The sequence below is a fragment of the Cyprinodon tularosa genome, unplaced genomic scaffold (assembly GCF_016077235.1).
Source record: "Cyprinodon tularosa strain WSP-4 unplaced genomic scaffold, ASM1607723v1 ctg34, whole genome shotgun sequence".
Taxonomy (NCBI): Eukaryota; Metazoa; Chordata; class Actinopteri; order Cyprinodontiformes; family Cyprinodontidae; genus Cyprinodon; species Cyprinodon tularosa.
The window spans coordinates 1978792-2006771 of NW_024039052.1; the positions used below are offsets into that span (position 1 = coordinate 1978792).

At 38.5% G+C, this 27980-nt stretch overlaps 1 protein-coding gene across 8 annotated transcripts in view; it reads right to left on the minus strand.

Moving 5' to 3' along the window:
* Positions 1–27980, minus strand: part of stard13b (StAR-related lipid transfer (START) domain containing 13b) — a 96097-nt gene that overhangs the window by 14419 nt on the left and 53698 nt on the right. For 6 of the 8 annotated variants that reach the window (XM_038294444.1, XM_038294442.1, XM_038294443.1 and 3 more), the window contains one exon: positions 81–152. In XM_038294444.1, the coding sequence (XP_038150372.1) occupies positions 81–152 (72 nt within the window). Of the gene's footprint in view, positions 1–80; positions 153–1559; positions 1714–19465; positions 19711–27980 lie in introns of those variants that run through there. The other 2 variants (XM_038294449.1, XM_038294448.1) reach the window with 2 other exon arrangements.

A 27980-nucleotide genomic window follows, 5' to 3' on the forward strand; every position in this document is an offset into this window, starting at 1 on the left:
TTAATCTCTCGCTTTCAACAAGCAATTCTCCTTCCTGTGATGATGAATTTGTGTAGGAGTTCAGTGAGTGCTTTCATTACCTTCAAAGAGCTGTGCGTACTGGGGAAATCCTGCTGCCCGCAGCCAGTCACACGCCTCCTTTGCTTCGATTTCTGCGAGGCAAGAACAGGGATGAAAAGTGAAAACAAACCACATTGAGAGAGAGATGTTTCTTAATTTAAACAAAACTGCCAAAGCATTAATTAAAAAAAAGAAAATCATTTGGCACCTTTTCCATACAGACGTCACTGTCTTTATCTAAAGGTGCCAAATTACATATTTCTTGTGAGGATCAAATACAGTCTGAAAATGCAATTTAAGAAAATAAAGTACAATCTATTTAAAGAGGTATTTCTGAAAACACTGAGGTTACATATATAGCTCTTAAAAAGGAGGACAAGACCCTACATGAATAGGAAAAAATCTTTTAAGGTCTTTTTGATTCAGCATTTTAATAAATAGTTTAAGGATTTATTTAGAAGATAAATGGGCTTATGTTTTATGTCATATCTATACCATAGGTCAACAGTAACCACTGATTGTAAAAGGGAGTTCTTTTAATAATTTACAAAATAGAAATGACAAAAATGCTTGCCGCGGCATGGTAAATCTGTGAGATTATCTTCGTCACTGTTGAATGAATAAACTTAAGTGAAAAGTCCGATTTTACAAAAAAGGGAAATAGAATAGCACATTCCCCCCCTCAAAAAACAACAAAGATTAACAAATGTTATCTAGATCATGAACCCCCTCTGCTGACCTCTAGAGTGAGCTTTCACCCTGCTTTACAGCAAACGATGGCCTGAGGAGGAAACAGACTGTTGGCACCTTTGCATTAATGCTAATAGTGTTGGTGACTATTTACCGCCTACATGAGACCCGACACATCAGTGTTACATAACAACTGCAACCTAAGAAAGAGAAACTATTAAACAATAAGGTTGACTATTTGAAAAAAAAAGTTGCTTTAAAAACAAGAGAATGCTTAATACCTAATCTATATTATTCAGTATCAGGCATTGTTTCATTCTAAAAACAGGATTGTACTGTTTGGATCAACAACAACACTAGTGTAGGGCTTTTTTCCCCCTGAATATAATTCATTAAGGAGGGGGCTTGATTTCAATCCATTTATCAAACATTTAAGTGTTTTTACAGACCACAACAAATACTGTCGGTACAGGGTGATATAAAGCAATGTTATAATAAACACCAGAAGGCAAAAGCTACAGCAATAATATCTGGTGATGATTCTTATCAGAACCAAGTCACAAAGCTACCAACAATATTCCATTCAAAAAAAATTTTTCTTTGCACAAATGCTTTTCATGAAATGAAGCATCTCTGAATTGTTGACAGACGCACAAACACTGCATTCAAGTTTATCAGCTGACAAACACATCCAAAGCCTCATCTCTAAACACACAGGAGCTGCAATAAACACCACAATCATTTGTTGCACAGTCTCACATCATTAAAGGAAACTATATAAAAGGTCAATACATAGGTTTCAGACTCACCTGCGCTGCTTTGCTTCGATATCATCAAAAAATAAAAGAGCATTATCTTTGGTCTGCAGACTGAGTAACAACTGAATAAATATTAACAGCCGTCTGTGTCCTTGGATGTCTGCTGTTTACCCCTGAACTGGGAGATAAGTCCACATGTGTTTGCTGCCAGGAGACACTCTGCTGTGTCCCCACCTGCGTCAGCACAAGCTAAAGGCTTTGTGCTCTTCTAGACCTCCCTCCCAGGTGAATAATATTAGCTCTTTATTATTCAACTGCAATGCATAGTGAGAGCGTTTTCAGGCTCTCCTGTGTCCTAGGACCTAAGGTTGGACCACTGAGAAACAGTAACACAATCTGGGAATCCCTCTGGTTTGCATTCTGTAACCTAATAGTGAGACATTCTGTCCTCTCATCCTCTCTCTAAGGAAATCTCTCTAGATAAAAGCCTGGGGAGGGCATCGTGCCAAAGAATGAGAAGTTGTGTTTGCTCTTCACAACCTAAAGCTTTAAAGCTGTCTATTGTATAGAATTACTATTTTACAAAGAAATAAAACCCACTTTGGCTGCAACACAATGGAAAAAAATGTCAAAAGCTGCTTGTGGTTGAAGCAAAAGAGGGCAAAGAGTGACGCGTTCCTATGCAATTCAGCTTATGAAACATTCGCTGTAAAGAACACGTTATATAACTCAACAAGTAAATATGGCGTCTGTCAGCTCTTGGTCAAAATTCCCACTTGAGGATTTACACCCTTATATCATCCTATACCTAGATATTTTTTTCTTTTCTATTTCTTGTAAAAAAAAAAAATATATATATATATATGTTTTTCATGTTTATTCAAAGAGCAAGAGAAAAATTGTCAAAAATAGCTTAAATCTATTTAATTGAAATCTTGTATTAAATGCCCGGTGCCCATATAGTGCCACAGACACAATAAGAGCGACAGAGCTGAGGTTCTGCGTCCTATCCCACTCTAGCCTTAACTTATTATATGCATTTGTTTTAGTTCTGCCCATTGACTCTTGTTACAACAACAACAACAACAAAAATAATTAAAACCGCGAGCGGTATTGACGGCCCTCGCAGCTCGCACCGCCTGGTATGTCGCGACCGCGGGAACCAAGCGACCGCTGGCTCCACGCTCCTTCCCAGCCTATTCTCCTGCTCTTCAGCCTATGCCTGCTGCTGCTTCCCCTCATCCTCTTCATCACCCTGTGCTGCTCCTCTTCATCCTCCTCTTTCTCCGCTCGGCCTATCGCGACCGCGGGAGGTGAGTGACCGCTGCCCCCTTGCTCCTTCCCAGCCAGCGGAAAAAGCGCCACGCTTCACTTCTGGACCAGCCGGAGACAACCACAGCTTTGGTCAGGAAGGGTTAAACTAGGGATAAAAGATAATATCTGGGGATGAATCTCATCTGTCAGATATTTGCTGTAGCAATCTCAGTTGGTGGGTCAAAAGTATATATTCAAAAGATGGAGAAACAGCACTGCCAAAACCCACGGTTAGCGGTATTACACCCTACTCAAAACAAAAAAAATCATTAAAAAATCCATAGTTTGCAATAAAATCCCCAAAAAAATCACAAATGTCAAGGAACACATCTTGCATGTCCTAGATTCTTTTTTAGGTGATTTATTAAATAATTCAAAGAAAGAAAAATCTTTAAACGTGAATGCCTTATACTGCGGCAGTTGAAAAATATATCCTGGCATTATCTGTCCACTTGACCAACTATTAGGCAAGAACGCAAACGTTTGAAAGATCAGAGTGACAGACTTTAAAGAAGCGCTTTGCTATTGTAACCAGTTTACAGCAGGCTTTGTAAAGAACATATTTTGAAAGTTTTAGCTCATTTGGATAAAAGGCTAACTTTATACACTTTTTTGAAAAGAGGTCCGTGATTTCACATAAGGGTGAAATGTAATTCAAAATGGCCGACTCTACTCAAAACAAAAAAATTCATTAAAAATCTATAGTTTGCAATAAAATCCTGAAAAAAATCACAAATGTCAAGGAACACATCTTGCATGTCCTAGATTTTTTTTAGATGATTTATTAAATAATTTAAAGAAAGAAAAATCTTTAAACTTGAATTCCATATACTGTGGCAGTTGAAAACCCCATAAGATGCTCAAACATGCATAGATTCACGCCAAACTCGGCAGTCTTTTCTATAATCAAAGGATAAATAACTGTTCCAAATTTGGGTAGGATTGCTATAAAACTTTTTGAGATACAACAATTTCCTGTTAACACAAACTTTTGAAAAATCAGAGTGACGGACTTTTAAGAAGAGCTATGCTGTGTTTACCATCAAACAAGTAGCGATTAGAGGAATATATTCCAAAAGTCCTAGCTCATTTGGGAAAACAACTGATTTTTTAAAAATATTTTAACATAGTGATTCTATTTTCATAAGGGTACCGTTTGATTCAAAATGGCCGACTTCATGAGAGGTTTAGACCATGGCTTCAATGAAACTTTTTGTAGGTGGAGAGCTCATACAGATGTGTGCCAAGTTTCATTATCCTAAGAATGAGCATGGCTAGGGGCTGAATTATTTCCTGGCATTATCTGTCCACTTGACCAACTATTAGGCGAGAACGCAAACTTTTGAAAAATCAGAGTGACGGACTTTAAAGAAGCGCTTTGCTATTGTAACCAGCTTACAGCAGGCCTTGTAAAGAACGTATTTTGAAAGTTTTAGCTCATTTGGATAAAAGGCTGATTTTATACAATTTTTTGAAAAAAGGTCAGTGCTTTCACAACAGAGTAAAATGAAATTCAAAATGGCCGACTTCCGGTGGGGTTTAGACCATGGGTCCAAGAGGCTTTTAGTTAGGGCCTGATGAGGTGCAAATGTGTTCAAAGTTTCAATATTCTAGGACTAAAAACGGCTTGGGGCTGGTGGTTTGAAGTTTGTTATTTCTAGGGGGCGCTGTAGGAAAATTAAGCCCCGCCCACAAAATATTGCTCTGGATTCCTGTTTGGAGTTGGACTAGGATCATCTCTTGTGATTTTGGTGCAGATCTGATTATAAATGAGGAAATGAGAGCCAATCGTATTTTCATGGCGAAACGCCTCACTTCGCCATGGCACCACGGCAACACCATTTGACTAAAGCTCTCTGTGCCTTAAACGAAGTTAGGACAACATGTTGTCTGTCTGCTGACACAGTTTTAGGTTGATGAGGTCAAGTGAGACAGAGAGGGACCATTCGAAGTAAAAAACATGACTTCCGGTTCTCAGGGGGCGTGGCTTCAATTATGTAACAGTTTTAACATACAGTTTTGTTGGGAACCGAGAGAGGATTAATACTACCAGGTTTCGTGTCATTTCAGTTTCATATGTAAAAGTTATTGCATTTTGAAAATGTTGGCGAGTACGCCAACTTCGAGGCCTGGCCACACCCCTTTAAAATGCTGGAAAACTCAAAAAGTTTGATAAGTTTGGATCTCACATGCCTTATCTGCATACATGCCAAGTTTGAAGCCGATGGCTCACCGTCCCTAGGAGGAGTTCGCGAAAGTTCGACGTCAACAAAATTGAAAAAGTGCCAAAAATCGGCCTTTGAGCCAAAATGGCCGACTTCCTGTAGGTTTTAGAGCATACCCATAATGTAACTTTTTTCATGATTTGGTGAGATCTATGCACCTGCCAAATCTCAAATCTCTGTGACTTACGGTTTTCCCCAACTCACGTTAGGCGGCGCTGTAGAGCCATTTGGCCACGCCCATTTTGGATTCCATTATCATACGTAAATTTCACTAGGGGGACAATTTACTGCCAAGTTTGGTGAGTTTTTGAACATGCTAAAGCCTCCAAAATGCTGTTTCTTTTACGCGGAGAAAAATAATAAATAATAATAATAATTAAAACCGCGAGCGGTATTGACGGCCCTCGCAGCTCGCACCGCCTGGTATGTTGCGACCGCGGGAACCAAGCGACCGCCGGCTCCACGCTCCTTCCCAGCCTATTCTCCTGCTCTTCAGCCTATGCCTGCTGCTGCTTCCCCTCATCCTCTTCATCACCCTGTGCTGCTCCTCTTCATCCTCCTCTTTCTCCGCTCGGCCTATCGCGACCGCGGGAGGTGAGTGACCGCTGCCCCCTTGCTCCTTCCCAGCCAGCGGAAAAAGCGCCACGCTTCACTTCTGGACCAGCCGGAGACAACCACAGCTTTGGTCAGGAAGGGTTAAACTAGGGATAAAAGATAATATCTGGGGATGAATCTCATCTGTCAGATATTTGCTGTAGCAATCTCAGTTGGTGGGTCAAAAGTATATATTCAAAAGATGGAGAAACAGCACTGCCAAAACCCACGGTTAGCGGTATTACACCCTACTCAAAACAAAAAAAATCATAAAAAAATCCATAGTTTGCAATAAAATCCCCAAAAAAAATCACAAATGTCAAGGAACACATCTTGCATGTCCTAGATTCTTTTTTAGGTGATTTATTAAATAATTCAAAGAAAGAAAAATCTTTAAACGTGAATGCCTTATACTGCGGCAGTTGAAAAATATATCCTGGCATTATCTGTCCACTTGACCAACTATTAGGCAAGAACGCAAACGTTTGAAAAATCAGAGTGACAGACTTTAAAGAAGCGCTTTGCTATTGTAACCAGCTTACAGCAGGCTTTGTAAAGAACGTATTTTGAAAGTTTTAGCTCATTTGGATAAAAGGCTAACTTTATACACTTTTTTGAAAAGAGGTCCGTGATTTCACAACAGGGTGAAATGTAATTCAAAATGGCCGACTCTACTCAAAACAAAAAAATTCATTAAAAATCTATAGTTTGCAATAAAATCCCGAAAAAAATCACAAATGTCAAGGAACACATCTTGCATGTCCTAGATTTTTTTTAGATGATTTATTAAATAATTTAAAGAAAGAAAAATCTTTAAACTTGAATGCCATATACTGTGGCAGTTGAAAACCCCATAAGATGCTCAAACATGCCTGGATTCACGCCAAACTCGGCAGTCTTTTCTATAATCAAAGGATAAATAACTGTTCCAAATTTGGGTAGGATTGCTATAAAACTTTTTGAGATACAACAATTTCCTGTTAACACAAACTTTTGAAAAATCAGAGTGACGGACTTTTAAGAAGAGCTATGCTGTGTTTACCATCAAACAAGTAGCGATTAGAGGAATATATTCCAAAAGTCCTAGCTCATTTGGGAAAACAACTGATTTTTTAGAAATATTTTAACATAGTGATTCTATTTTCATAAGGGTACCGTTTGATTCAAAATGGCCGACTTCATGAGAGGTTTAGACCATGGCTTCAATGAAACTTTTTGTAGGTGGAGAGCTCATACAGATGTGTGCCAAGTTTCATTATCCTCAGAATGAGCATGGCTAGGGGCTGAATTATTTCCTGGCATTATCTGTCCACTTGACCAACTATTAGGCGAGAACGCAAACTTTTGAAAAATCAGAGTGACGGACTTTAAAGAAGCGCTTTGCTATTGTAACCAACTTACAGCAGGCTTTATAAAGAACATATTTTGAAAGTTTTAGCTCATTTGGATAAAATACTGATTTTATACAATTTTTTGAAAACAGATCAGTGCTTTCACAACAGAGTAAAATGTAATTCAAAATGGCCGACTTCCGGTGGGGTTTAGACCATGGGTCCAAGAGGCTTTTAGTTAGGGCCTGATGAGGTGCAAATGTGTTCAAAGTTTCAATATTCTAGGACTAAAAACGGCTTGGGGCTGGTGGTTCGAAATTTGTTATTTCTAGGGGGCGCTGTGGTGAAATTAAGCCCCGCCCACAAAATATTGCTCTGGATTCCTGTTTGGAGTTGGACTAGGATCATCTCTTGTGATTTTGGTGCAGATCTGCTTATAAATGAGGAAATGAGAGCCAATCGTATTTTCATGGCGAAACACCTCACTTCGCCATGGCGCCACGGCAACACCATTTAACTCAGACTCTCTGTGCCTTAAACGAAGTTAGGACAACGTGTTGTCTGTCAGCTGACACAGTTTTAGGTTGTTGAGGTCAAGTAGGACAGAGAGGGACCATTCCAATTAAAAAACGTGACTTCCGGTTCTCAGGGGGCGTGGCTTCAATCATGTCAAAGTTTTAATATACAGTTTTGTTGGGAACCCAGAGAGGATTAATACTACCAAGTTTCGTGACATTTCACGTTTATATGTAAAAGTTATTGCGCTTCGAAAAGTGTTGGCGAGTACGCCAACTTCGAGGCCTGGCCACACCCCTTTAAAATGCTGGAAAACTCAAAAAGTTTGATAAGTTTAGATCTCACATGCCTTATCTGCATACATGCCAAGTTTGAAGCCGATGGCTCACCGTCCCTAGGAGGAGTTCGATCAAATATAGAGGCTAAAAATGCAAAATCACAGTCAAAATTTGAAATTTGATCCAAGATGGCGGACTCCCTGAGCATAATTTAGTATGACGTTAATTGACTTATTTGTAAGTGTGAGGACGCTCTACAAGTGTGCCAATGTTCATGTCTCTATGAGAAAAAAAGGTCAATGGGGAGGGTATTTTGAAAATTTTGAGGGGGCGCCGTTGAGGCATTTGGTTGGCAACTTTCACGGGGCCATTAAAATACGTAAATTTTCACCAGGTCTGATGCGTCCGCAAAGTTTGGTGAGTTTTGGAATATGATAAAGCCTCCAAAAAGCCATTTTATTTGTAAGGAGAAAAATAATAATAATAATTAAAACCGCGAGCGGTATTGACGGCCCTCGCAGCTCGCACCGCCTGGTATGTCGCGACCGCGGGAACCAAGCGACCGCCGGCTCCACGCTCCTTCCCAGCCTATTCTCCTGCTCTTCAGCCTATGCCTGCTGCTGCTTCCCCTCATCCTCTTCATCACCCTGTGCTGCTCCTCTTCATCCTCCTCTTTCTCCGCTCGGCCTATCGCGACCGCGGGAGGTGAGCGACCGCTGCCCCCTTGCTCCTTCCCAGCCAGCGGAAAAAGCGCCACGCTTCACCTCTGGACCAGCCGGAGACAACCACAGCTTTGGTCAGGAAGGGTTAAACTAGGGATAAAAGATAATATCTGGGGATGAATCTCATCTGTCAGATATTTGCTGTAGCAATCTCAGTTGGTGGGTCAAAAGTATATATTCAAAAGATGGAGAAACAGCACTGCCAAAACCCACGGTTAGCGGTATTACACCCTACTCAAAACAAAAAAAATCATTAAAAAATCCATAGTTTGCAATAAAATCCCCCAAAAAATCACAAATGTCAAGGAACACATCTTGCATGTCCTAGATTCTTTTTTAGATGATTTATTAAATAATTCAAAGAAAGAAAAATCTTTAAACGTGAATGCCTTATACTGCGGCAGTTGAAAATTATATCCTGGCATTATCTGTCCACTTGACCAACTATTAGGCAAGAACGCAAACGTTTGAAAAATCAGAGTGACAGACTTTAAAGAAGCGCTTTGCAATTGTAACCAGCTTACAGCAGGCTTTGTAAAGAACGTATTTTGAAAGTTTTAGCTCATTTGGATAAAAGGCTAATTTTATACACTATTTTATACACAGGGTAAAATGTAATTCAAAATGGCCGACTCTACTCAAAACAAAAAAAATCATTAAAAATCCATAGTTTGCAATAAAATCCCGAAAAAAATCACAAATGTCAAGGAACACATCCTGCATGTCCTAGATTTTTTTTAGATGATTTAATAAATAATTTAAAGAAAGAAAAATCTTTAAACTTGAATGCCATATACTGCGGCAGTTGAAAACCCCATAAGATGCTCAAACATGCATAGATTCACGCCAAACTTGGCAGTCTTTTCTATAATCAAAGGATAAATAACTGTTCCAAATTTGGCTACGATTGCTATAAAACTTTTTGAAATACAACAATTTCCTGTTAACACAAACTTTTGAAAAATCAGAGTGACGGACTTTTAAGAAGAGCTATGCTGTGTTTACCATCAAACAAGTAGCGATTAGAGGAATATATTCCAAAAGTCCTAGCTCTTTTGGGAAAACGACTGATTTTTTAGAAATATTTTAACATAGTGATTCTATTTTCATAAGGGTGCCGTTTGATTCAAAATGGCCGACTTCATGAGAGGTTTAGACCATGGCTCCAATGAAACTTTTTGTAGGTGGAGAGCTCATACAGATGTGTGCCAAGTTTCATTATCCTAGGAACGAGCATGGCTAGGGGCTGAATTATTTCCTGGCATTATCTGTCCACTTGACCAACTATTAGGCGAGAACGCAAACTTTTGAAAAATCAGAGTGACGGACTTTAAAGAAGCGCTTTGCTATTGTAACCAGCTTACAGCAGGCTTTGTAAAGAACGTATTTTGAAAGTTTTAGCTCATTTGGATAAAAGGCTGATTTTATACAATTTTTTGAAAAGAGGTCAGTGCTTTCACAACAGAGTAAAATGAAATTCAAAATGGCCGACTTCCGGTGGGGTTTAGACCATGGGTCCAAGAGGCTTTTAGTTAGGGCCTGATGAGGTGCAAATGTGTTCAAAGTTTCAATATTCTAGGACTAAAAACGGCTTGGGGCTGGTGGTTTGAAGTTTGTTATTTCTAGGGGGCGCTGTAGGAAAATTAAGCCCCGCCCACAAAATATTGCTCTGGATTCCTGTTTGGAGTTGGACTAGGATCATCTCTTGTGATTTTGGTGCAGATCTGATTATAAATGAGGAAATGAGAGCCAATCGTATTTTCATGGCGAAACGCCTCACTTCGCCATGGCGCCACGGCAACACCATTTGACTAAAGCTCTCTGTGCCTTAAACGAAGTTAGGACAACATGTTGTCTGTCTGCTGACACAGTTTTAGGTTGATGAGGTCAAGTAGGACAGAGAGGGACCATTCCAAGTAAAAAACGTGACTTCCGGTTCTCAGGGGGCGTGGCTTCAATTATGTAACAGTTTTAACATACAGTTTTGTTGGGAACCGAGAGAGGATTAATACTACCAGGTTTCGTGTCATTTCAGTTTCATATGTAAAAGTTATTGCATTTTGAAAATGTTGGCGAGTACGCCAACTTCGAGGCCTGGCCACACCCCTTTAAAATGCTGGAAAACTCAAAAAGTTTGATAAGTTTGGATCTCACATGCCTTATCTGCATACATGCCAAGTTTGAAGCCGATGGCTCACCGTCCCTAGGAGGAGTTCGCGAAAGTTCGACGTCAACAAAATTGAAAAAGTGCCAAAAATCGGCCTTTGAGCCAAAATGGCCGACTTCCTGTAGGTTTTAGAGCATACCCATAATGTAACTTTTTTCATGATTTGGTGAGATCTATGCACCTGCCAAATCTCAAATCTCTGTGACTTACGGTTTTCCCCAACTCACGTTAGGGGGCGCTGTAGAGCCATTTGGCCACGCCCATTTTGGATTCCATTATCATACGTAAATTTCACTAGGGGGACAATTTACTGCCAAGTTTGGTGAGTTTTTGAACATGCTAAAGCCTCCAAAATGCTGTTTCTTTTACGCGGAGAAAAATAATAAATAATAATAATAATAACAAACGGTACAGGAACAATAGGCTCTCGCAGCGGTGAGCTGCTCGGGCCTAATTAAAACCGCGAGCGGTATTGACGGCCCTCGCAGCTCGCACCGCCTGGTATGTCGCGACCGCGGGAACCAAGCGACCGCCGGCTCCACGCTCCTTCCCAGCCTATTCTCCTGCTCTTCAGCCTATGCCTGCTGCTGCTTCCCCTCATCCTCTTCATCACCCTGTGCTGCTCCTCTTCATCCTCCTCTTTCTCCGCTCGGCCTATCGCGACCGCGGGAGGTGAGCGACCGCTGCCCCCTTGCACCTTCCCAGCCAGCGGAAAAAGCGCCACGCTTCACCTCTGGACCAGCCGGAGACAACCACAGCTTTGGTCAGGAAGGGTTAAACTAGGGATAAAAGATAATATCTGGGGATGAATCTCATCTGTGAGATAGATGCTGTAGCCATCTCAGTTGGTGGGTCAAAAGTATATATTCAAAAGATGGAGAAACAGCACTGCCAAAACCCACGGTTAGCGGTATTACACCCTACTCAAAACAAAAAAAATCATTAAAAATCCATAGTTTGCAATAAAATCCCCAAAAAAATCACAAATGTCAAGGAACACATCTTGCATGTCCTAGATTCTTTTTTAGATGATTTATTAAATAATTCAAAGAAAGAAAAATCTTTAAACTTGAATGCCTTATACTGCGGCAGTTGAATATCCCATAAGATGCTCAAACATTCATAGATTCACGCCAAACTTGGCAATATCTGGCTACTTGCTATAAAACCTTTTATTATGCAACAATTTCCTGTTAACACAAACTTTTGAAAAATCAGAGTGACAGACTTTAAAGAAGCGCTTTGCTATTGTAACCAGCTTACAGCAGGCTTTGTAAAGAACGTATTTTGAAAGTTTTAGCTCATTTGGATAAAAGGCTAACTTTATACAATTTTTTGAAAAGAGGTCCGTGATTTCACAACAGGGTAAAATGTAATTCAAAATGGCCGACTCTACTCAAAACAAAAAAAATCATTAAAAATCCATAGTTTGCAATAAAATCCCGAAAAAAATCACAAATGTCAAGGAACACATCTTGCATGTCCTAGATTTTTTTTAGATGATTTAATAAATAATTTAAAGAAAGAAAAATCTTTAAACTTGAATGCCATATACTGCGGCAGTTGAAAACCCCATAAGATGCTCAAACATGCATAGATTCACGCCAAACTTGGCAGTCTTTTCTATAATCAAAGGATAAATAACTGTTCCAAATTTGGTTAGGATTGCTATAAAACTTTTTGAGATACAACAATTTCCTGTTAACACAAACTTTTGAAAAATCAGAGTGACGGACTTTTAAGAAGAGCTATGCTGTGTTTACCATCAAACAAGTAGCGATTAGAGGAATATATTCCAAAAGTCGTAGCTTTTTTGGGAAAACGACTGATTTTTTAGAAATATTTTAACATAGTGATTCTATTTTCATAAGGGTGCCGTTTGATTCAAAATGGCCGACTTCATGAGAGGTTTAGACCATGGCTCCAATGAAACTTTTTGTAGGTGGAGAGCTCATACAGATGTGTGCCAAGTTTCATTATCCTAGGAATGAGCATGGCTAGGGGCTGAATTATTTCCTGGCATTATCTGTCCACTTGGCCAACTACTAGGCGAGAACGCAAACTTTTGAAAAATCAGAGTGACGGACTTTAAAGAAGCGCTTTGCTATTGTAACCAACTTACAGCAGGCTTTGTAAAGAACGTATTTTGAAAGTTTTAGCTCATTTGGATAAAATACTGATTTTATACAATTTTTTGAAAAGAGGTCAGTGCTTTCACAACAGAGTAAAATGTAATTCAAAATGGCCGACTTCCGGTGGGGTTTAGACCATGGGTCCAAGAGGCTTTTAGTTAGGGCCTGATGAGATGCAAATGTGTTCAAAGTTTCAATATTCTAGGACTAAAAACGGCTTGGGGCTGGTGGTTTGAAGTTTGTTATTTCTAGGGGGCGCTGTAGGAAAATTAAGCCCCGCCCACAAAATATTGCTCTGGATTCCTGTTTGGAGTTGGACTAGGATCATCTCTTGTGATTTTGGTGCAGATCTGATTATTAATAAGGAAATGAGAGCCAATCGTATTTTCATGGCGAAACGCCTCACTTCGCCATGGCGCCACGGCAACACCATTTGACTAAAGCTCTCTGTGCCTTAAACGAAGTTAGGACAACATGTTGTCTGTCTGCTGACACAGTTTTAGGTTGATGAGGTCAAGTAGGACAGAGAGGGACCATTCCAAGTAAAAAACGTGACTTCCGGTTCTCAGGGGGCGTGGCTTCAATTATGTAAAAGTTTTAATATACAGTTTTGTTGGGAACTCAGAGAGGAATGATACTACCAGGTTTCGTGTCATTTCAGTTTCATATGTAAAAGTTATTGCATTTTGAAAATGTTGGCGAGTACGCCAACTTCGAGGCCTGGCCACACCCCTTTAAAATGCTGGAAAACTCAAAAAGTTTGATAAGTTTAGATCTCACATGCCTTATCTGCATACATGCCAAGTTTGAAGCCGATGGCTCACTGTCCCTAGGAGGAGTTCGCGAAAGTTCGACGTCAACAAAATTGAAAAAGTGCCAAAAATCAGCCTTTGAGCCAAAATGGCTGACTTCCTGTAGGTTTTAGAGCATACCCACAATGTAACTTTTTTCATGATTTAGTAAGATCTATGCACCTGCCAAATCTCAAATCTCTGCGACTTACGGTTTTCCCCAACTCACGTTAGGGGGCGCTGTAGAGGCATTTGGCCACGCCCATTTTGGATTCCATTATCATACGTAAATTTCACTAGGGGGACAATTTACTGCCAAGTTTGGTGAGTTTTTGAACATGCTAAAGCCTCCAAAAAGCCGTTTCTTTTAAGCGGAGAAAAATAAGAAAAAGAAAAAGAATAAACGGTACAGGAACAATAGGCTCTCGCAGCGGTGAGCTGCTCGGGCCTAATTAAAGCCACAAGTGGCATTGGGCGGCCCTCGCAGCTCGCACCGCCTGGTATGTCGCGACCGCGGGAACCAAGCGACCTCCACCTCCACGATCCTTCCCAGCCTATGCTCCTGCTCTTCAGCCTATGCCTGCTGCTGCTTCTCTTATCCTCCCCCTCCTTCTCGTTCTGCTGCTGCCACTGTTTCTCATCCCCCTCCTCCTCCAGCTTCTCCTCATCTTCCTCATCCTCCTGCTAATGGAGCTTCTCCTCATCATCCTCCTGCTTCTGCTTATCTTCCTGTGTCTCCTTCTCCTCCTGCTGTCACTCTTGCTGTATCTCCTTCTCATCCTGCTGTCGCTCTTGCTGCATCTCCTTCTCCTCATCCTGCTGATGCTCTTTCTCTTTATCCCCTGCCTACTGCTGCTTCTCCTGATCCTCTTCATCCTCCTTATCCTGCTTCATTTAATCCTCCTCCATTCTCCTTCTGCTGTTTCTCATCCTAATCATCCTCCTCCCCCTGTGCTCCTTGTCTGCATATTTTTTCTTCCTGCTGCTGCTCTCACTGCATCTCCTACTGCTGTTTGTTTCTCATCCTCACTATCCTTCTCCTCCTCCTAAAAGCATGGCTTTGGATGACTGGAGTTAACAGTTTGATGCTTAGCCACGCCCACATGCTCCCATGTGGAATAATAATTTTGATAACTTTTAATTTGCTATGACTATAGTCCATGTAAAGTTAATTTGAAGTCTCAAACTCAATAAAAACCAAGAGCCCCTCACTCAGATATGTCATGACCTAAAAAAAGAAAATGGTATCTTTGATCCAAAATGGCCCATTTCTTGTTGGGTGTGGACCATGGCTCCAATATACTTTTTTGAACATCGTGTTGGGCTATACAAATTTAATAATCCTTAATAAAAGCAGGGCCTGAGGCAGTTTAGTCATACTCTAACGGCACAGGGTCTGATTTTGATGCTTGGCCACGCCCACATGGTTTGTCACAGCAAAAACTCTTTTGATTGCTTTTGACCCCTTATGTCTTAAATCGAGGCTCAGCAAGTTAGAAGTTTGCCGCCCCCTTGCTCCTTCTCAGCCAGCGGAAAAGGCGCCACGCTTCACCTCTGGACCAGCCGGAGAAAACCACAGCTTTGGTCAGGAAGGGTTAAACTAGGGATAAAATATAATATCTGGGATGAATCTCATCTGTGAGATAGATGCTGCGGCCATCTCAGGTGGTGGGTCAAAAGTATATGTTCAAAAGATGGAGAAACAGCCCTGCCAAACTCCACGGTTAGCGGTAATACACCCTACTCAAAACAAAAAAAATAATTAAAAATCCATAATTTGCAAAAAAATCCCGAAAAAAATCACAAATGTCAAGGAACACATCTTGCATGTCCTAGATTTTTTTTAGATGATTTATTAAATAATTTAAAGAAAGAAAAATCTTTAAACTTGAATGCCATATACTGCGGCAGTTGAAAACCCCATAAGATGCTCAAACATGCATAGATTCACGCCAATCTTGGCAGTCTTTTCTATAATCAAAGGATAAATAACTGTTCCACATTTGGCTAGGATTGCTATAAAACTTTTTGAGATACAACAATTTTCTGTTAACACAAACTTTTGAAAAATCAGACTGACAGACTTTAAAGAAGCGCTTTGCTATTGTAACCAGCTTACAGCAGGCTTTGTAAAGAACGTATTTTGAAACTTTTAGCTCATTTGGATAAAAGGCTGATTTTATACAATTTTTTGAAAAGAGGTCCGTGATTTCTCAACAGGTTAAAATGTAATTCAAAATGGCCGACTCTACTGAAAACAAAAAAAATCATAAAAAATCCATAGTTTGCAATAAAATCCAGAAAAAAATCACAAATGTTAAGGAACACATTTTGCATGTCCTAGATTTTTTTCAGATGATTTACTAAATAAGTAAAAGAAAGAAAAATCTTTAAACGTGAATGCCTTATACTGCGGCAGTTGAAAACCCCATAAGATGCTCAAACATGCATAGATTCACGCCAATCTTGGTAGTCTTTTGTATAATCAAAGGATAAATAACTGTTCCACATTTGGCTTGGACTGCTATAAAACGTTTTGAGATACAACAATTTTCTGTTAACACAAACTTTTGAAAAATCAGACTGACAGACTTTAAAAAAGCGATTTGCTATTGTAACCAGCTTACATCAGGCTTTGTAAAGAACGTATTTTGAAAGTTTTAGCTCATTTGGATAAAAGGCTGATTTTATACAATTTTTTGAAAAGAGGTCCGTGATTTCACAACACGGTAAAATGTAATTCAAAATGGCCGACTCTACTCAAAACAAAAATAATCATTAAAAATCCATAGTTTGCAATAAAATCCAGAAAAAAATCACAAATGTTAAGGAACACATTTTGCATGTCCTAGATTTTTTTTAGATGATTTACTAAATAATTAAAAGAAAGAAAAATCTTTAAACGTGAATGCCTTATACTGCGGCAGTTGAAAACCCCATAAGATGCTCAAACATGCATAGATTCACGCCAAACTTGGTAGTATTTTCTATAATCAAAGGATATATAACTTTTCCAAAGTTGGCTAGGATTGCTATAAAACTTTTTGAGATACAAAAATTTCCTGTTAACACAAACTTTTGAAAAATCAGAGTGACGGACTTTTAAGAAGAGCTATGCTGTGTTTACCATCAAACAAATAGCGATTAGAGGAATATATTCCAAAAGTCCTAGCTCTCTTAGGAAAACGACTGATTTTTTAGAAATATTTTAACATAGTGATTCTATTTTCATGAGGGTGCCGTTTGATTCAAAATGGCCGACTTCATGAGAGGTTTAGACCATGGCTCCAATGAAACTTTTTGTAGGTGGGGGGCTCATACAGATGTGTGCCAAGTTTCATTATCCTAGGAACGAGCATGGCTAGGGGCTGAATTATTTCCTGGCATTATCTGTCCACTTGACCAACTATTAGGCGAGAACGCAAACTTTTGAAAAATCAGAGTGACGGACTTTAAAGAAGCGCTTTGCTATTGTAACCAGCTCACAGCAGGCTTTGTAAAGAACGTATTTTGAAAGTTTTAGCTCATTTGGATAAAAGGCTGATTTTATACAATTTTTTGAAAAAAGGTCAGTGCTTTCACAATAGAGTAAATTGTAATTCAAAATGGCCGACTTCCGGTGGGGTTTAGACCATGGCTTCAAGAGGCTTTTAGTTAGGGCCTGATGAGATGCAAATGTGTTCAACGTTTCAATATTCTAGGACTAAAAACAGCTTGGGGCTGGTGGTTTGAAGTTTGTTATTTCTAGGGGGCGCTGTAGTGAAATTAAGCCCCGCCCACAAAATATTGCTCTGGATTCCTGTTTGGAGTTGGACTAGGATCATCTCTTGTGATTTTGGTGCAGATCTGATTAATAATGAGGAAATGAGAGCCAATCGTATTTTCATGGCGAAACGCCTCACTTTGCCATGGCGCCACGGCAACACCATTTACCTCAGACTCTCTGTGCTTTAAACGAAGTTAGACCAACATGTTTTCTATCATCTGACAAAGTTTCAAGGTGCTGGTGTTTAAAATGACTGAAAGGGATCCTCCCAAGTAAAAAAAGCGACTTTCTTCCCTAAGGGGGCGGGGCTTAGATGATGTCATCATTTGACCATCCAGTATGGTCAAGCATCCAAAGGGGCTCCTTACTGCCAATCTTGGTTTGATTTGAACTTTTTTTGTAGAAGTTATTCCACTTTGAAATTCTCCAAAAGTACCCTAACTTCGGGGCCCCTGGGGACCCCTTAAACATGCTCAAAAACGAAAACCTTTGATAACTTTTAATCTCCAATGCCTTAACTGCATAATGACCGAGTTTGAAGCCGATAGCTCATAATCCCTAGGAGGAGTTCGTTAAAGTTCGACATGAGCGAAAATGAAAAATGGCCAAAAATCGCACTTTGAGCCAAAATGGCCGACTTCCTGTGGGTTTTAGGGCATACCTCCAAGAGACTTTTTTTCATGATTTGAGGAGATCTACCGGTGTGCCAAGTTTCAGATCTCTGTGACTTACAGTTTCCCCCAACTCACGTTAGGGGGCGCTGTGGCGTAATTTGGGGGCGGCCATTTTGGATTCCATTACAGACCGGCTATTTCACGCGGGGGACAATTTACTGCCACGTTTTCCTGAGTTTTTGAATATGCGAAGTCCCCGTAAAATGCGTTCAAAGTGCTAAAAGAATAATAATAATAATAAGAAATAGTACAGATACAATAGGCTCTTGCAGCCTTCGCTGCTCGGGCCTAATAACAAACGATACAGGAACAATAGGCTCTCGCAGCGGTGAGCTGCTCGGGCCTAATAAAAAGACCATCTTATGAGATCAAAATAACGCTATTCACCCTCTGCTCTTGCTCATGGATATTATTTGTATTTTAGTGTCACAGAACAATCATTTTTGTACTATTGTAAGAGGTGTTGGATGTAGGAGTTTGCCCTGAAGTCAAAGGGTTGTCGGTTCGTGCCCACGCTCCGCCTTTCAGTTTTTTTTGTGCCCTTCAGCAAGACACTTTACCTGCATTGCCTGCTGATGGTGATCAGCAGTGGCACCAGTGTACGGCAGCCTCGCTTCTGTTGCATCAGCTTCAGGGTAGCTGTGGCTACTATGTAGTTTGCCACCATCAGTGTGTGAGTGTGCATGAATGGGTGAATGACTGAATGTAGCCTAAAATACTTTGATAAAGTCTCCTGACTTGAAAACGTACTATATAAGTACAAGCCATTTACCATTTACCAAGTATTAAGAATTCTTAACATGACTGGTTATTAATGCACAAACATTTCCAAAGTGCGGACTTTGTATCTACTCCGGATCAATACCCAGGTGACTCAGTTTTTCTACTTGAGGTCATTCTGTCAATAGCCAACAAACCCATTTCTGCTCAAACTTTAAAAGGATTTAGTATAATGTGTTTTAATTGTGTATTATTATCTGAAAAAATTATATCAAACTTTATTTCCATTGATTATGATAATTATGTCTCATTCTAGCAAGTCTGCTGTTATAAAAGATTATATAAATAAGGACAAAAATAAAGTAAAATAACTTACAATAGCCAATATGCAGAAATTAGAAAAGTACGTATACTTATTGTAGATGGCTCCATTTCCTACTTAAACTACAAAAGTAGATAATATAAAGGGGGGAGGAAATCAGCGCCCAACACAAAAACCAACCCTTTAATGGTGTTAGAGCAGAGAAGTTTTAAAGCTGTGATTATCGAGTTCCACTTACATTAACTTTATTTTTTAATAATGAAAAACAAATAAGATACAATCAGCTTTTAAACACATTCTTTTAAAAAAACGAAAAAACAATACAAGATTACACCCATCACTCGAAAGCCTTTAAATCAGCTGACACACTAGTTTCCTTCTAGTGAAGAATAGCTGCGTACTCACGGGATATTTTCATCATACAGCCAGAGCAGCTCATACATCCGTCAAGACTTAAGAGTGTCTCTCAGCCTGTCAGAACATCTTCATTCCCACGCTGAGCCGCATTCCTGTTCACTGTCTGAATACAGCTGGCAGTTTGAAGTCAAATCCACAGCTCCGAGCTCTTTCCCTTCCTCTTTTTGTCTTCCCCCGAACCATGTGCCTGTCCCGACAGTGACTCTATCCTTTAACCAACCCACTTTTCTGTGGCAGGCTCCCACTCACTCAGCCCCCTCTTCATATACTGCTCCTTGTGCCAAACCCTCTTACCCAGCTCTGCCCACAACAACTCCTTCATACACAAGTCAGCACATTTTTGGCCAAGTTTTAAGCAGTAGCCAAAAGATTGCTTCTTACGGTAATAGTTTTGGACTAAAGTCTCTTTTTGTTTCAATATATTCTTAAAGAATTTACAACAAGTTAATAAATATGGATTATGCAAGAAAAAGGCTAGCTCTCATAATCTTTACAAATTTACTGCAACAACGTGGTCAAAAACTTGATGTGGAAAATGTTTCCCTTAAATAAACACAAATAAAGTGTAGCACCAGATGTTGTTCCAAGGGGTCAATGGAATGGAAAAAACGTAGACAACTGAAGTTGGGGAAAACCATGACATAAAGCGCCAGCAATCAGAAGCAGTGAATCATGCTGAAGCACTCAGCTCTCCAGGCTGCGCTCTACCAGGGTGATAAATTCCTACTTCAGCCTCTTTGTCTGTATAAAAGTCAGCAAAGGAGACAAATAGTGGCCAATGTCTTTAATTCATGAGATCACAAAGAAAATAATACATATATAAATATATATATATATATATATATATATATATATATATATATATAAAGTTGTACAATTTTTACTATTTTCTTATTATTTCTATACCACTTCATTTGTTTATTCCATGTTATGTATTTTCACATGCAAGTATTTATGCTTGTTTATGCGTAGCATGCTCCTCACTAAAGCAAATTCCTCATACCTTTAAAAAACTACCTACTAATAAAGATTTTTCTGATTCTAAGGGGGGGACATTTTGAGCAAGTCATAGACCTGTATGAGATTCTCAAAGTATAATTATCCTGATTTACAATAATATGCTGATAAAGTGGTACAGTATTTACCAACACATTTCACAACCAAATGTAATACAGTCTATTGCTTTAAAAATTAAAAGCATGTTTCTTTTATTTGTTTTTTAGACTTACTGAAATAATCAAAGACATCATTAACAACTAGTAAGATTTTTGATTTAGGCATTATTGCTCCAATTCCACAGTGATACGACACAGGAGGATGAAAAATAGTTTTAAACGGCTGATTTCTTCTTTCTTGTAGAAAAACATTTTTTTACCCTTTCTGTGACCCCTCTAACCATGCATAGCAATATGTAGGGGAGGGAAAACACTTACTCTGAAAAATATACAACTGAAGAAAACTGCAAGCACTCAAGACATTTTTTCAACAGTAATTTGAAAATACAAAACCTTTGTAAAAAATGTAAAAAGCAAAATGCATTTTAAAACTTATATTTATATATTTTCTTGCAATTGTGATATAATTGCTTCTCTAAGTGGGTTGCTCTGTCAGCTAAAGGCATGCTTTAGAATCTCTATACTCCAGTTAAGGATTCATCAATTACTAAATTAGCCGATTATTATTTCAATAATCTATTAATGATAATTAATCCGATTAAACGTTTCAGCCCTAGTTTTGTGGTACTTTAAATTATCGGGGTTCCCCATTATTTGCTCATATGATTAGTCCAATCATGTGAGCAGTTTGGCCAGATTTTCCAAAAACAAAAACGATGACATACATAGGTAATCCATTTAATCCTAGTAATAATAATAAATATTAAAAAGCCTGATAGATGCACTTAGCAGTTGTCAGACTTTTAAAGAAGAAACAACATGCTATAAAATGGGAGGCTAATAAAAATGCATAAGCTTTCTTTCACCATACTGTATTACCACAAAATGAATCATCTAGTCAAAAAAAAGCTGTAAATTATTCGTTAGAACACCTGGCAAAAAAAAAACAAAAAACAGAAGCAACAGACACTACTATAGATGTCGTCATACTTGGAGAGACTGTCAGGGCAGCCATTCTTTTCCTTTATGGAGGTAATTGTATACAGACACCCACTCACAGTGAGCAGTCAACTTCGACTAGACAGACTGCCAGGGGAAACACACAGACCCCTCTTCTAAGTCTGCCCAAAAACCACAACATCTGATGTTTCATGCCCAAAATAGTCCAACATTCCATCTGTCTCTGAGTTAGCAATTCCTCACATGTGAGCAAACGAGAAGCTTAAATTATAATCAGCAATACCTAAAAGACAAATGGGATGGCTGATAAATACCAAACATTTGTATCCAAGGGGCGAAGCAGATCTGTTTTTTATAGTTCAGAGATATCTGGGAGACATACTGAGACATGAAAATTATGTTATGACGAGTTTGAACTCGAAGGGATTTCTGTAGTAGCAGAAGAATTGAATCTCTGGAATACATATTTCCAATCAACTTTTTAATCACTTAAGTATGTTTAAATCTATTAATAACCAAACAATTTCCTTTCCCTCACAATTTGAGGGAAAATTGCCATGTTAGTTCAGTCAATTTAGATATTTAAGATAGAAATCAGCATGTGAAGAAGATGCAGGCAAAAGAAATGATCTTCTCTGCTACTCTAAAATGAAACTATAATTCCATGACTTGGAGGCACAATATTGGCAGAGTACCTTACACCATATGCATCATTTTAACTGTCCCAACCTGTCAAGGTTATTGCTTTTTTTTCCCCCCCGCAAAGAAATGTTCTAGATGCATGTTTTTTTTTTTTTTTTTTTTTATGGAAAATACTGTTAATGTTATGGTATGATATGATGATATATGATGGATAGATTAATGGATGGATGGTTGATGGAATTTTATTACTAATTAACACAAATAAATTCCCACTGCTCTCTGGAAAAAGGGCACATCCTTCTGTCCATCTGCTGTCGGTTGAATATTGCTTTTATATTCAATGGAAGCATCCAGCAATTCACAGAAACAAGTGGGGGAAGGAGCACGCTATGTTGTTCTTTTTACTCTTGCAGAAATATATTTTCAATTAAAAAGAATCTGAGTACAAAAGTATAGGTAGGATATCCAATTCTATGCAATGACATTTCACATATGACCATATGTATTTCGCTACAAAATACAGTCACATATTCACAGCATCCAATTCTAAGTCAACAAGCATAAAATCTAAAATCTAAAGCTATTTCTGCAACAGCTAAAGTTTATGAACTAAACCACTAAATGAGTAGCTAATTTATTCTATAAACTCAACAAAGACTCATTCCAGTTCCTTTTGATCTATTGTAGAAAAACACTGTTTAAACATTACTTGGCATATAAAGACAATTTAAATAGTCTCAAAGGGGCTCTATTTCATGTACATAGTAAATGAAAGCAAATAGTTATTGTTTTATTATGTCGTATATTGTTTTATAGAGTAAAAAAACACATTTCCATAAAAGGTCTGTACAGTCATCAGTTAAAGACCACATTCTTTTAGGGATATTGCTTTAAAAGTGTCCCATGAATTGCTAAAAATAATGGTGTCCATTCACAGGGTGGATTAATAGAGCAGTACCCCCGGTTATTCACCTAATATGGCGGGAATAAAACCTTTCTATTATTTGTTGTAGGTCTTAATTAACTGTGCTCTACGTGTTCCTCAGACTCCAATATCCTCTACACAGTATTCTACAATGACCCGAAAAAACAGGAGGCGCCACAGCCAAATAACACCACCCCTACTGTCAGTAGTTCTCTTGTCATCTATAAACAGACAAGCTGGAGAATTAATAAGCAAGAGTAAACTCTTAGATATTGTCTGTCATCATAGGTGAGTAACAACACTGTGCTTTTGTTGATGTGACTTTATTGTGGATGCTGGACTTGCATTTGAGCTTGCAGGTTTCATAGGCCAAGTAATTACAAAGAGGGAATGTTGAATCACCCAGGGACCTTGAGTCCCCTCATTTGATCCTGTGGAGTGCTTCAGGGTCCTGTTATCCAGTAGTCAACATGGGATGTAGGTTTTAAATGGTCACCTCTAGCGTGGGTTGCTAAGAAACCGGAGCAAAATGTTCTAAAATACAAATAAGCCAGCAAATCTATGGACCTGTTTGTTAGTGGGCTTTACACTGACCTCAGGAGACATCCTTTCAGTGAATCACACAAATCTCCAGCAAAGAGTGTATGGAATATACAACCACACCTCCAGGAGGTCATACATTAAAGGGCGAACAGTGAAATCCCAGGAAAATAGCTGTTCTTGAATAGACATGGGTGAGTATGTGATTGTGTAACCTTGAGCTAGAATAAACCTGTTCCACAGTAGCACCATCTTTTTCCCAAAATTTGAAACAAAAATCAATAACAATCTGTAAAAAAAAACATGAGAAAAGTTCTGACTGCAAATAGTCAACCAGGATTTGAAATTAGACAAACAAATTGCACCTTAAGTTTAGTCTGGCTGTCATCATCTGGTAATGTCAACCATTGTTTTAACCATTGTGACCTAGAGAAGGCATTTTATAGTTTTATCAGTTCCAGAATCTGTTAGCTGTTAACCTTCTCTATATCAGTGTCCCTCTGTCAACTCTAATGTGTTTAAAATGCAGCAGCTTGCCTTTAACTAACAATCCTATATAAAAAGACATTACCCCATTTTATTTTGACAAGATGCTGCTTCCTGTCTGTTTAATCTTTATCTTGTATTTATTTTTAAAGCTTTTACTCCCTTTTAAAGTTTTTAAAGCAGATTTATAAGCTTTTCTATTCACACCACATCACTAAGGCTGGAAAGTCAACCTACCCCTGCTTCTATGGTAAATAACGGGCTGGCCAAGCTTCTCTTTGTGCCCACACCTCAACCAAGTACAATTAGTTTATTTCAATTCATAGCTCTGATTTCTTTTTCTTTCCAGGAAGTTTTTATAATTAAAAATATGTTGACACTTCTGGTTTTATCTACAGTAGCTTGTTTTTTTTAACCTGTTTTAAGCTGTTTGATTTTATTGTTCTTAGTGTTTTTGACATAGATTATTTTTCTGAAGCATTTAAGTCAAGATTGTTAAGGATGAGGAAATGGCTAGTACTCTATAAAAAAGCAGGAAATTATATTAATTTTACTTGTGTTTAGTATAAAAAAAACATTGAATCGGATTAATCGTGATTAATCGACTATTGAAATAATTGTCAATTAATCAACTAATTGATTAATCATTAATTGGAGGATAGAGAGTCTAAATCATGCCTTTAGCTGACAGGGTGACCCACTTAGAGCAGTTATTATATCAAGATTGTCAAAAAAATATGAAAAACATTTTGAATTAAAAAAAAAAAACGTTTCCGTCCGTCAACATGCTCTATCCAGAACTCCTGTAGTGGAAAACCTTTAGTTTCATCTGGTTTGATTTTGTGAAAAGTCTTCCTCAAAGAACCTTTGGCTATCTGATTATTAATTGATTAATCAAAAAAATGATCGACAGATTAATCGATTAGCAAAATAATTGTTAGTTGCAGCCCTATTTGCGTTAAAATTGTGTTATACCCTTACAGTATACTGCTCTGGTTATGTCATTCAAGGATTACACATGAGTCTTTGAAATATTCCACCTATCAAAATTGTCATGTGTGTTTACATTTTTTGTCCTCTGCAGGGAGTCGGATCACAGTACAGCATGATAACGACTTTTGATGGGTCCACTGGTGAAAGATCAACCTTTCGTTTCACAACAGAAACACACACATCCCAAACGCCCCCCCAGTCCCCCCAACCCCATCCCGCCACACACACACATACATCGCCAGAGCTTATTGATTCTGAGAGCAAATAATTATAAGGGCTAAAGCACTGTTGTTGACCATTGCAAAAGCCTGCTTGGTCAAAAGTCATCTGGGCTGTTTTCATCATGAGATCCTGTATTGAATTTAAACAAGGGCAGCCCAGCTGTGGTAACACTCTCCTCATCTCTGAAGGACACCCAGAGAGGGGGGGGGTTCTTTCATCTTTAGGGGAAAACAAACAATCAATTTGCTTTTTCTGTGCTGCTTTCTTTCTTTTATCTCTCAGTCACCTCTAGTAATATTGTCTCTGATTTTGGCAGCATTCATAGATTTCTAACTATGCACAATAACAACATTAAGATACAGTTTTTTTTTTCTGTGGAAAGGTGGTCACCTTGGGCTGATTCATTTATATTACAGACTCTTCTCCAAGAACTCAATGAGAATAAAGCTTGAAAGGGTATTTACTGTTAGTAGCTTGTAGGGGAAGGATGGAGGGTTATGGGAAATTACTCCAAAGCATCTTTAAAGGAAATAACAATGTGTTTCGACTTACTGGGCAACATTCCAGTAGAGTTTCCCATCATACATCAGCCTTTCAGTGACGGATTAACAAATTATTCCTGACCTAAACAGTAAGATGATACTTCTTTGGGTCTGATTGGCTGCTAAATACTTAAGTCAAATTCTAGGCCATAATGTTTGGGTTCTCTGCCGTCAAATAAGCCAAAGCTTAAAGTTTAGCCATAAGCTCTACAGTCTGCTTAAACCTCATTACTGGGTCTCACATTCACCCAAATGAAAATTCATTCACAGACACATGTTGAAACCCCCAGATTGCTGAAAAGACCAAAGGAGGTGTCAGCTGTACACACAGGTGTTCTTCCCCTTTAGTCACGCTACAGGAACCTTTGACAAATGAAGTACATCAGACATTGAATGGAACACCCCCTTTTTAAAGGGCTTTTGAGGAACAACTCAGAACATAAGAAATCAATCAGCAGAGCTTCCAATGAAAAACATAATGTAGTAAAGTCTAAACACTTCTAGACATGGGACTCCAGCCTGATTCCCACACAAGTCAAAGGTTTTTAACAATCATCTTTACCAAATTTAAATAGGGTTTGCTTCCTTTGATGATAAAGATATCTTTGAATTTTACTAATTTGCCTCACATTTTGTTCATGTTTTTGGTTAGAAATGAATTCTGTAATATTGGAGAAGCAAACTTCCACTCAACTAAACAAGGAAACTCGCAAAAAAGCATTTAAAGAAAAAAAAATATTCAGGAAGATTCTTTTTCAACAAAAATATAATAATTGTTTGTTTTTTTTGTTTAGTTTTTGTATATTATCTGTATACTTTGGATGTCCCCCCCCCCCACCCAAAAAAGCTGTTTTGTCTTTTTAAGGTAAAAGTAAGTGAATTTGGCCTATGTTGCATAAAGGCTGGTTTAGATTAAAGCTGATGCATGCATTAGAATTGCAGAGCAAAAGAAAATTAAATGAAGAAACAATTTAAAACAATGGCATCAATTCGGAATTACTGATTAATGCTGCTCTCCACCCTCCCCTCAGAAATATAATAATAAAAATGATTAAAAACGACTTCTTTTCTTACGGTTAATTATAAAGCTGATATTCAGCTCAGATGGACTAGAAATGAGTTCCAGCTCCAACTGCACTCAGAGGCTTCAAAAAATTTGACTCCAGGGGCTAAATACAAATGAACAAAATACTTTTTAAGATTTATATTCCTCATGTAATTTTAAATCATGCACCCTTTACTTTCTGCATCATTATTTTTCACAAATACATGTTGGTCTACAACAATAACACTAACTTGAACAATGTGGTGGTGAAGTGAGGAAATTTGAAAAACAAAAAAGCTATGAAACTTTTTTGTAAGTTAATGGACATCTGCTGACCTTATGATCTAGATGGTAAGAGCGGAAGCAGACTTCAGGAAGTGAGTATTGAGTTCAGGCCTGAGACCAGAGTTTTCCTTGCTATGCTCCAAAAAAACGTATTTTTCTTTTCTTGTTTTTTTTTTTCCCCTGTGGCTCTTATGTCAGAGCTGTTTCAATTGCCTTTTCAGCTCCCCTCTCCTCACCTGCCTCACAGCTAGTGTAAACTGTTTCTCATGTGGTCATGGAATTAAATGCATACCCCTAACATGCTGTTCTGTTCTGTTTGCATCCCAATTTAAAGTCCATAAACTTCCTCAATGTAAAACTCAGTAGGCTGCCTGCCACACCATGTCGTGCTGTTTTCCCACTTATAATATACGGTTATATAATATAAGGTTACACAGTAATTCTTCCTTTCCTTTGATAACTTACGTAAACACTGTAATTTGGTTTTCCAGTCATGCCATATAACATGGCCAAAGGGGGACTATGAATTACTGACAAGCGTTTTAACTGGCTGACCTAAAATCATGACTCAAACACAGAAAAACATTGAGTGGAAATCTTATATTCCATACATTATGGCGCACACACAAATGAAACACTTCATGCTTAGAAGAGTATAAATATGAAGTATAATTTACTAATTACTTTTAATGTGAGACCACAGGGCTGTTAAGTGCCGATCAAAAATTAAAGAAATACATCCAAGAAA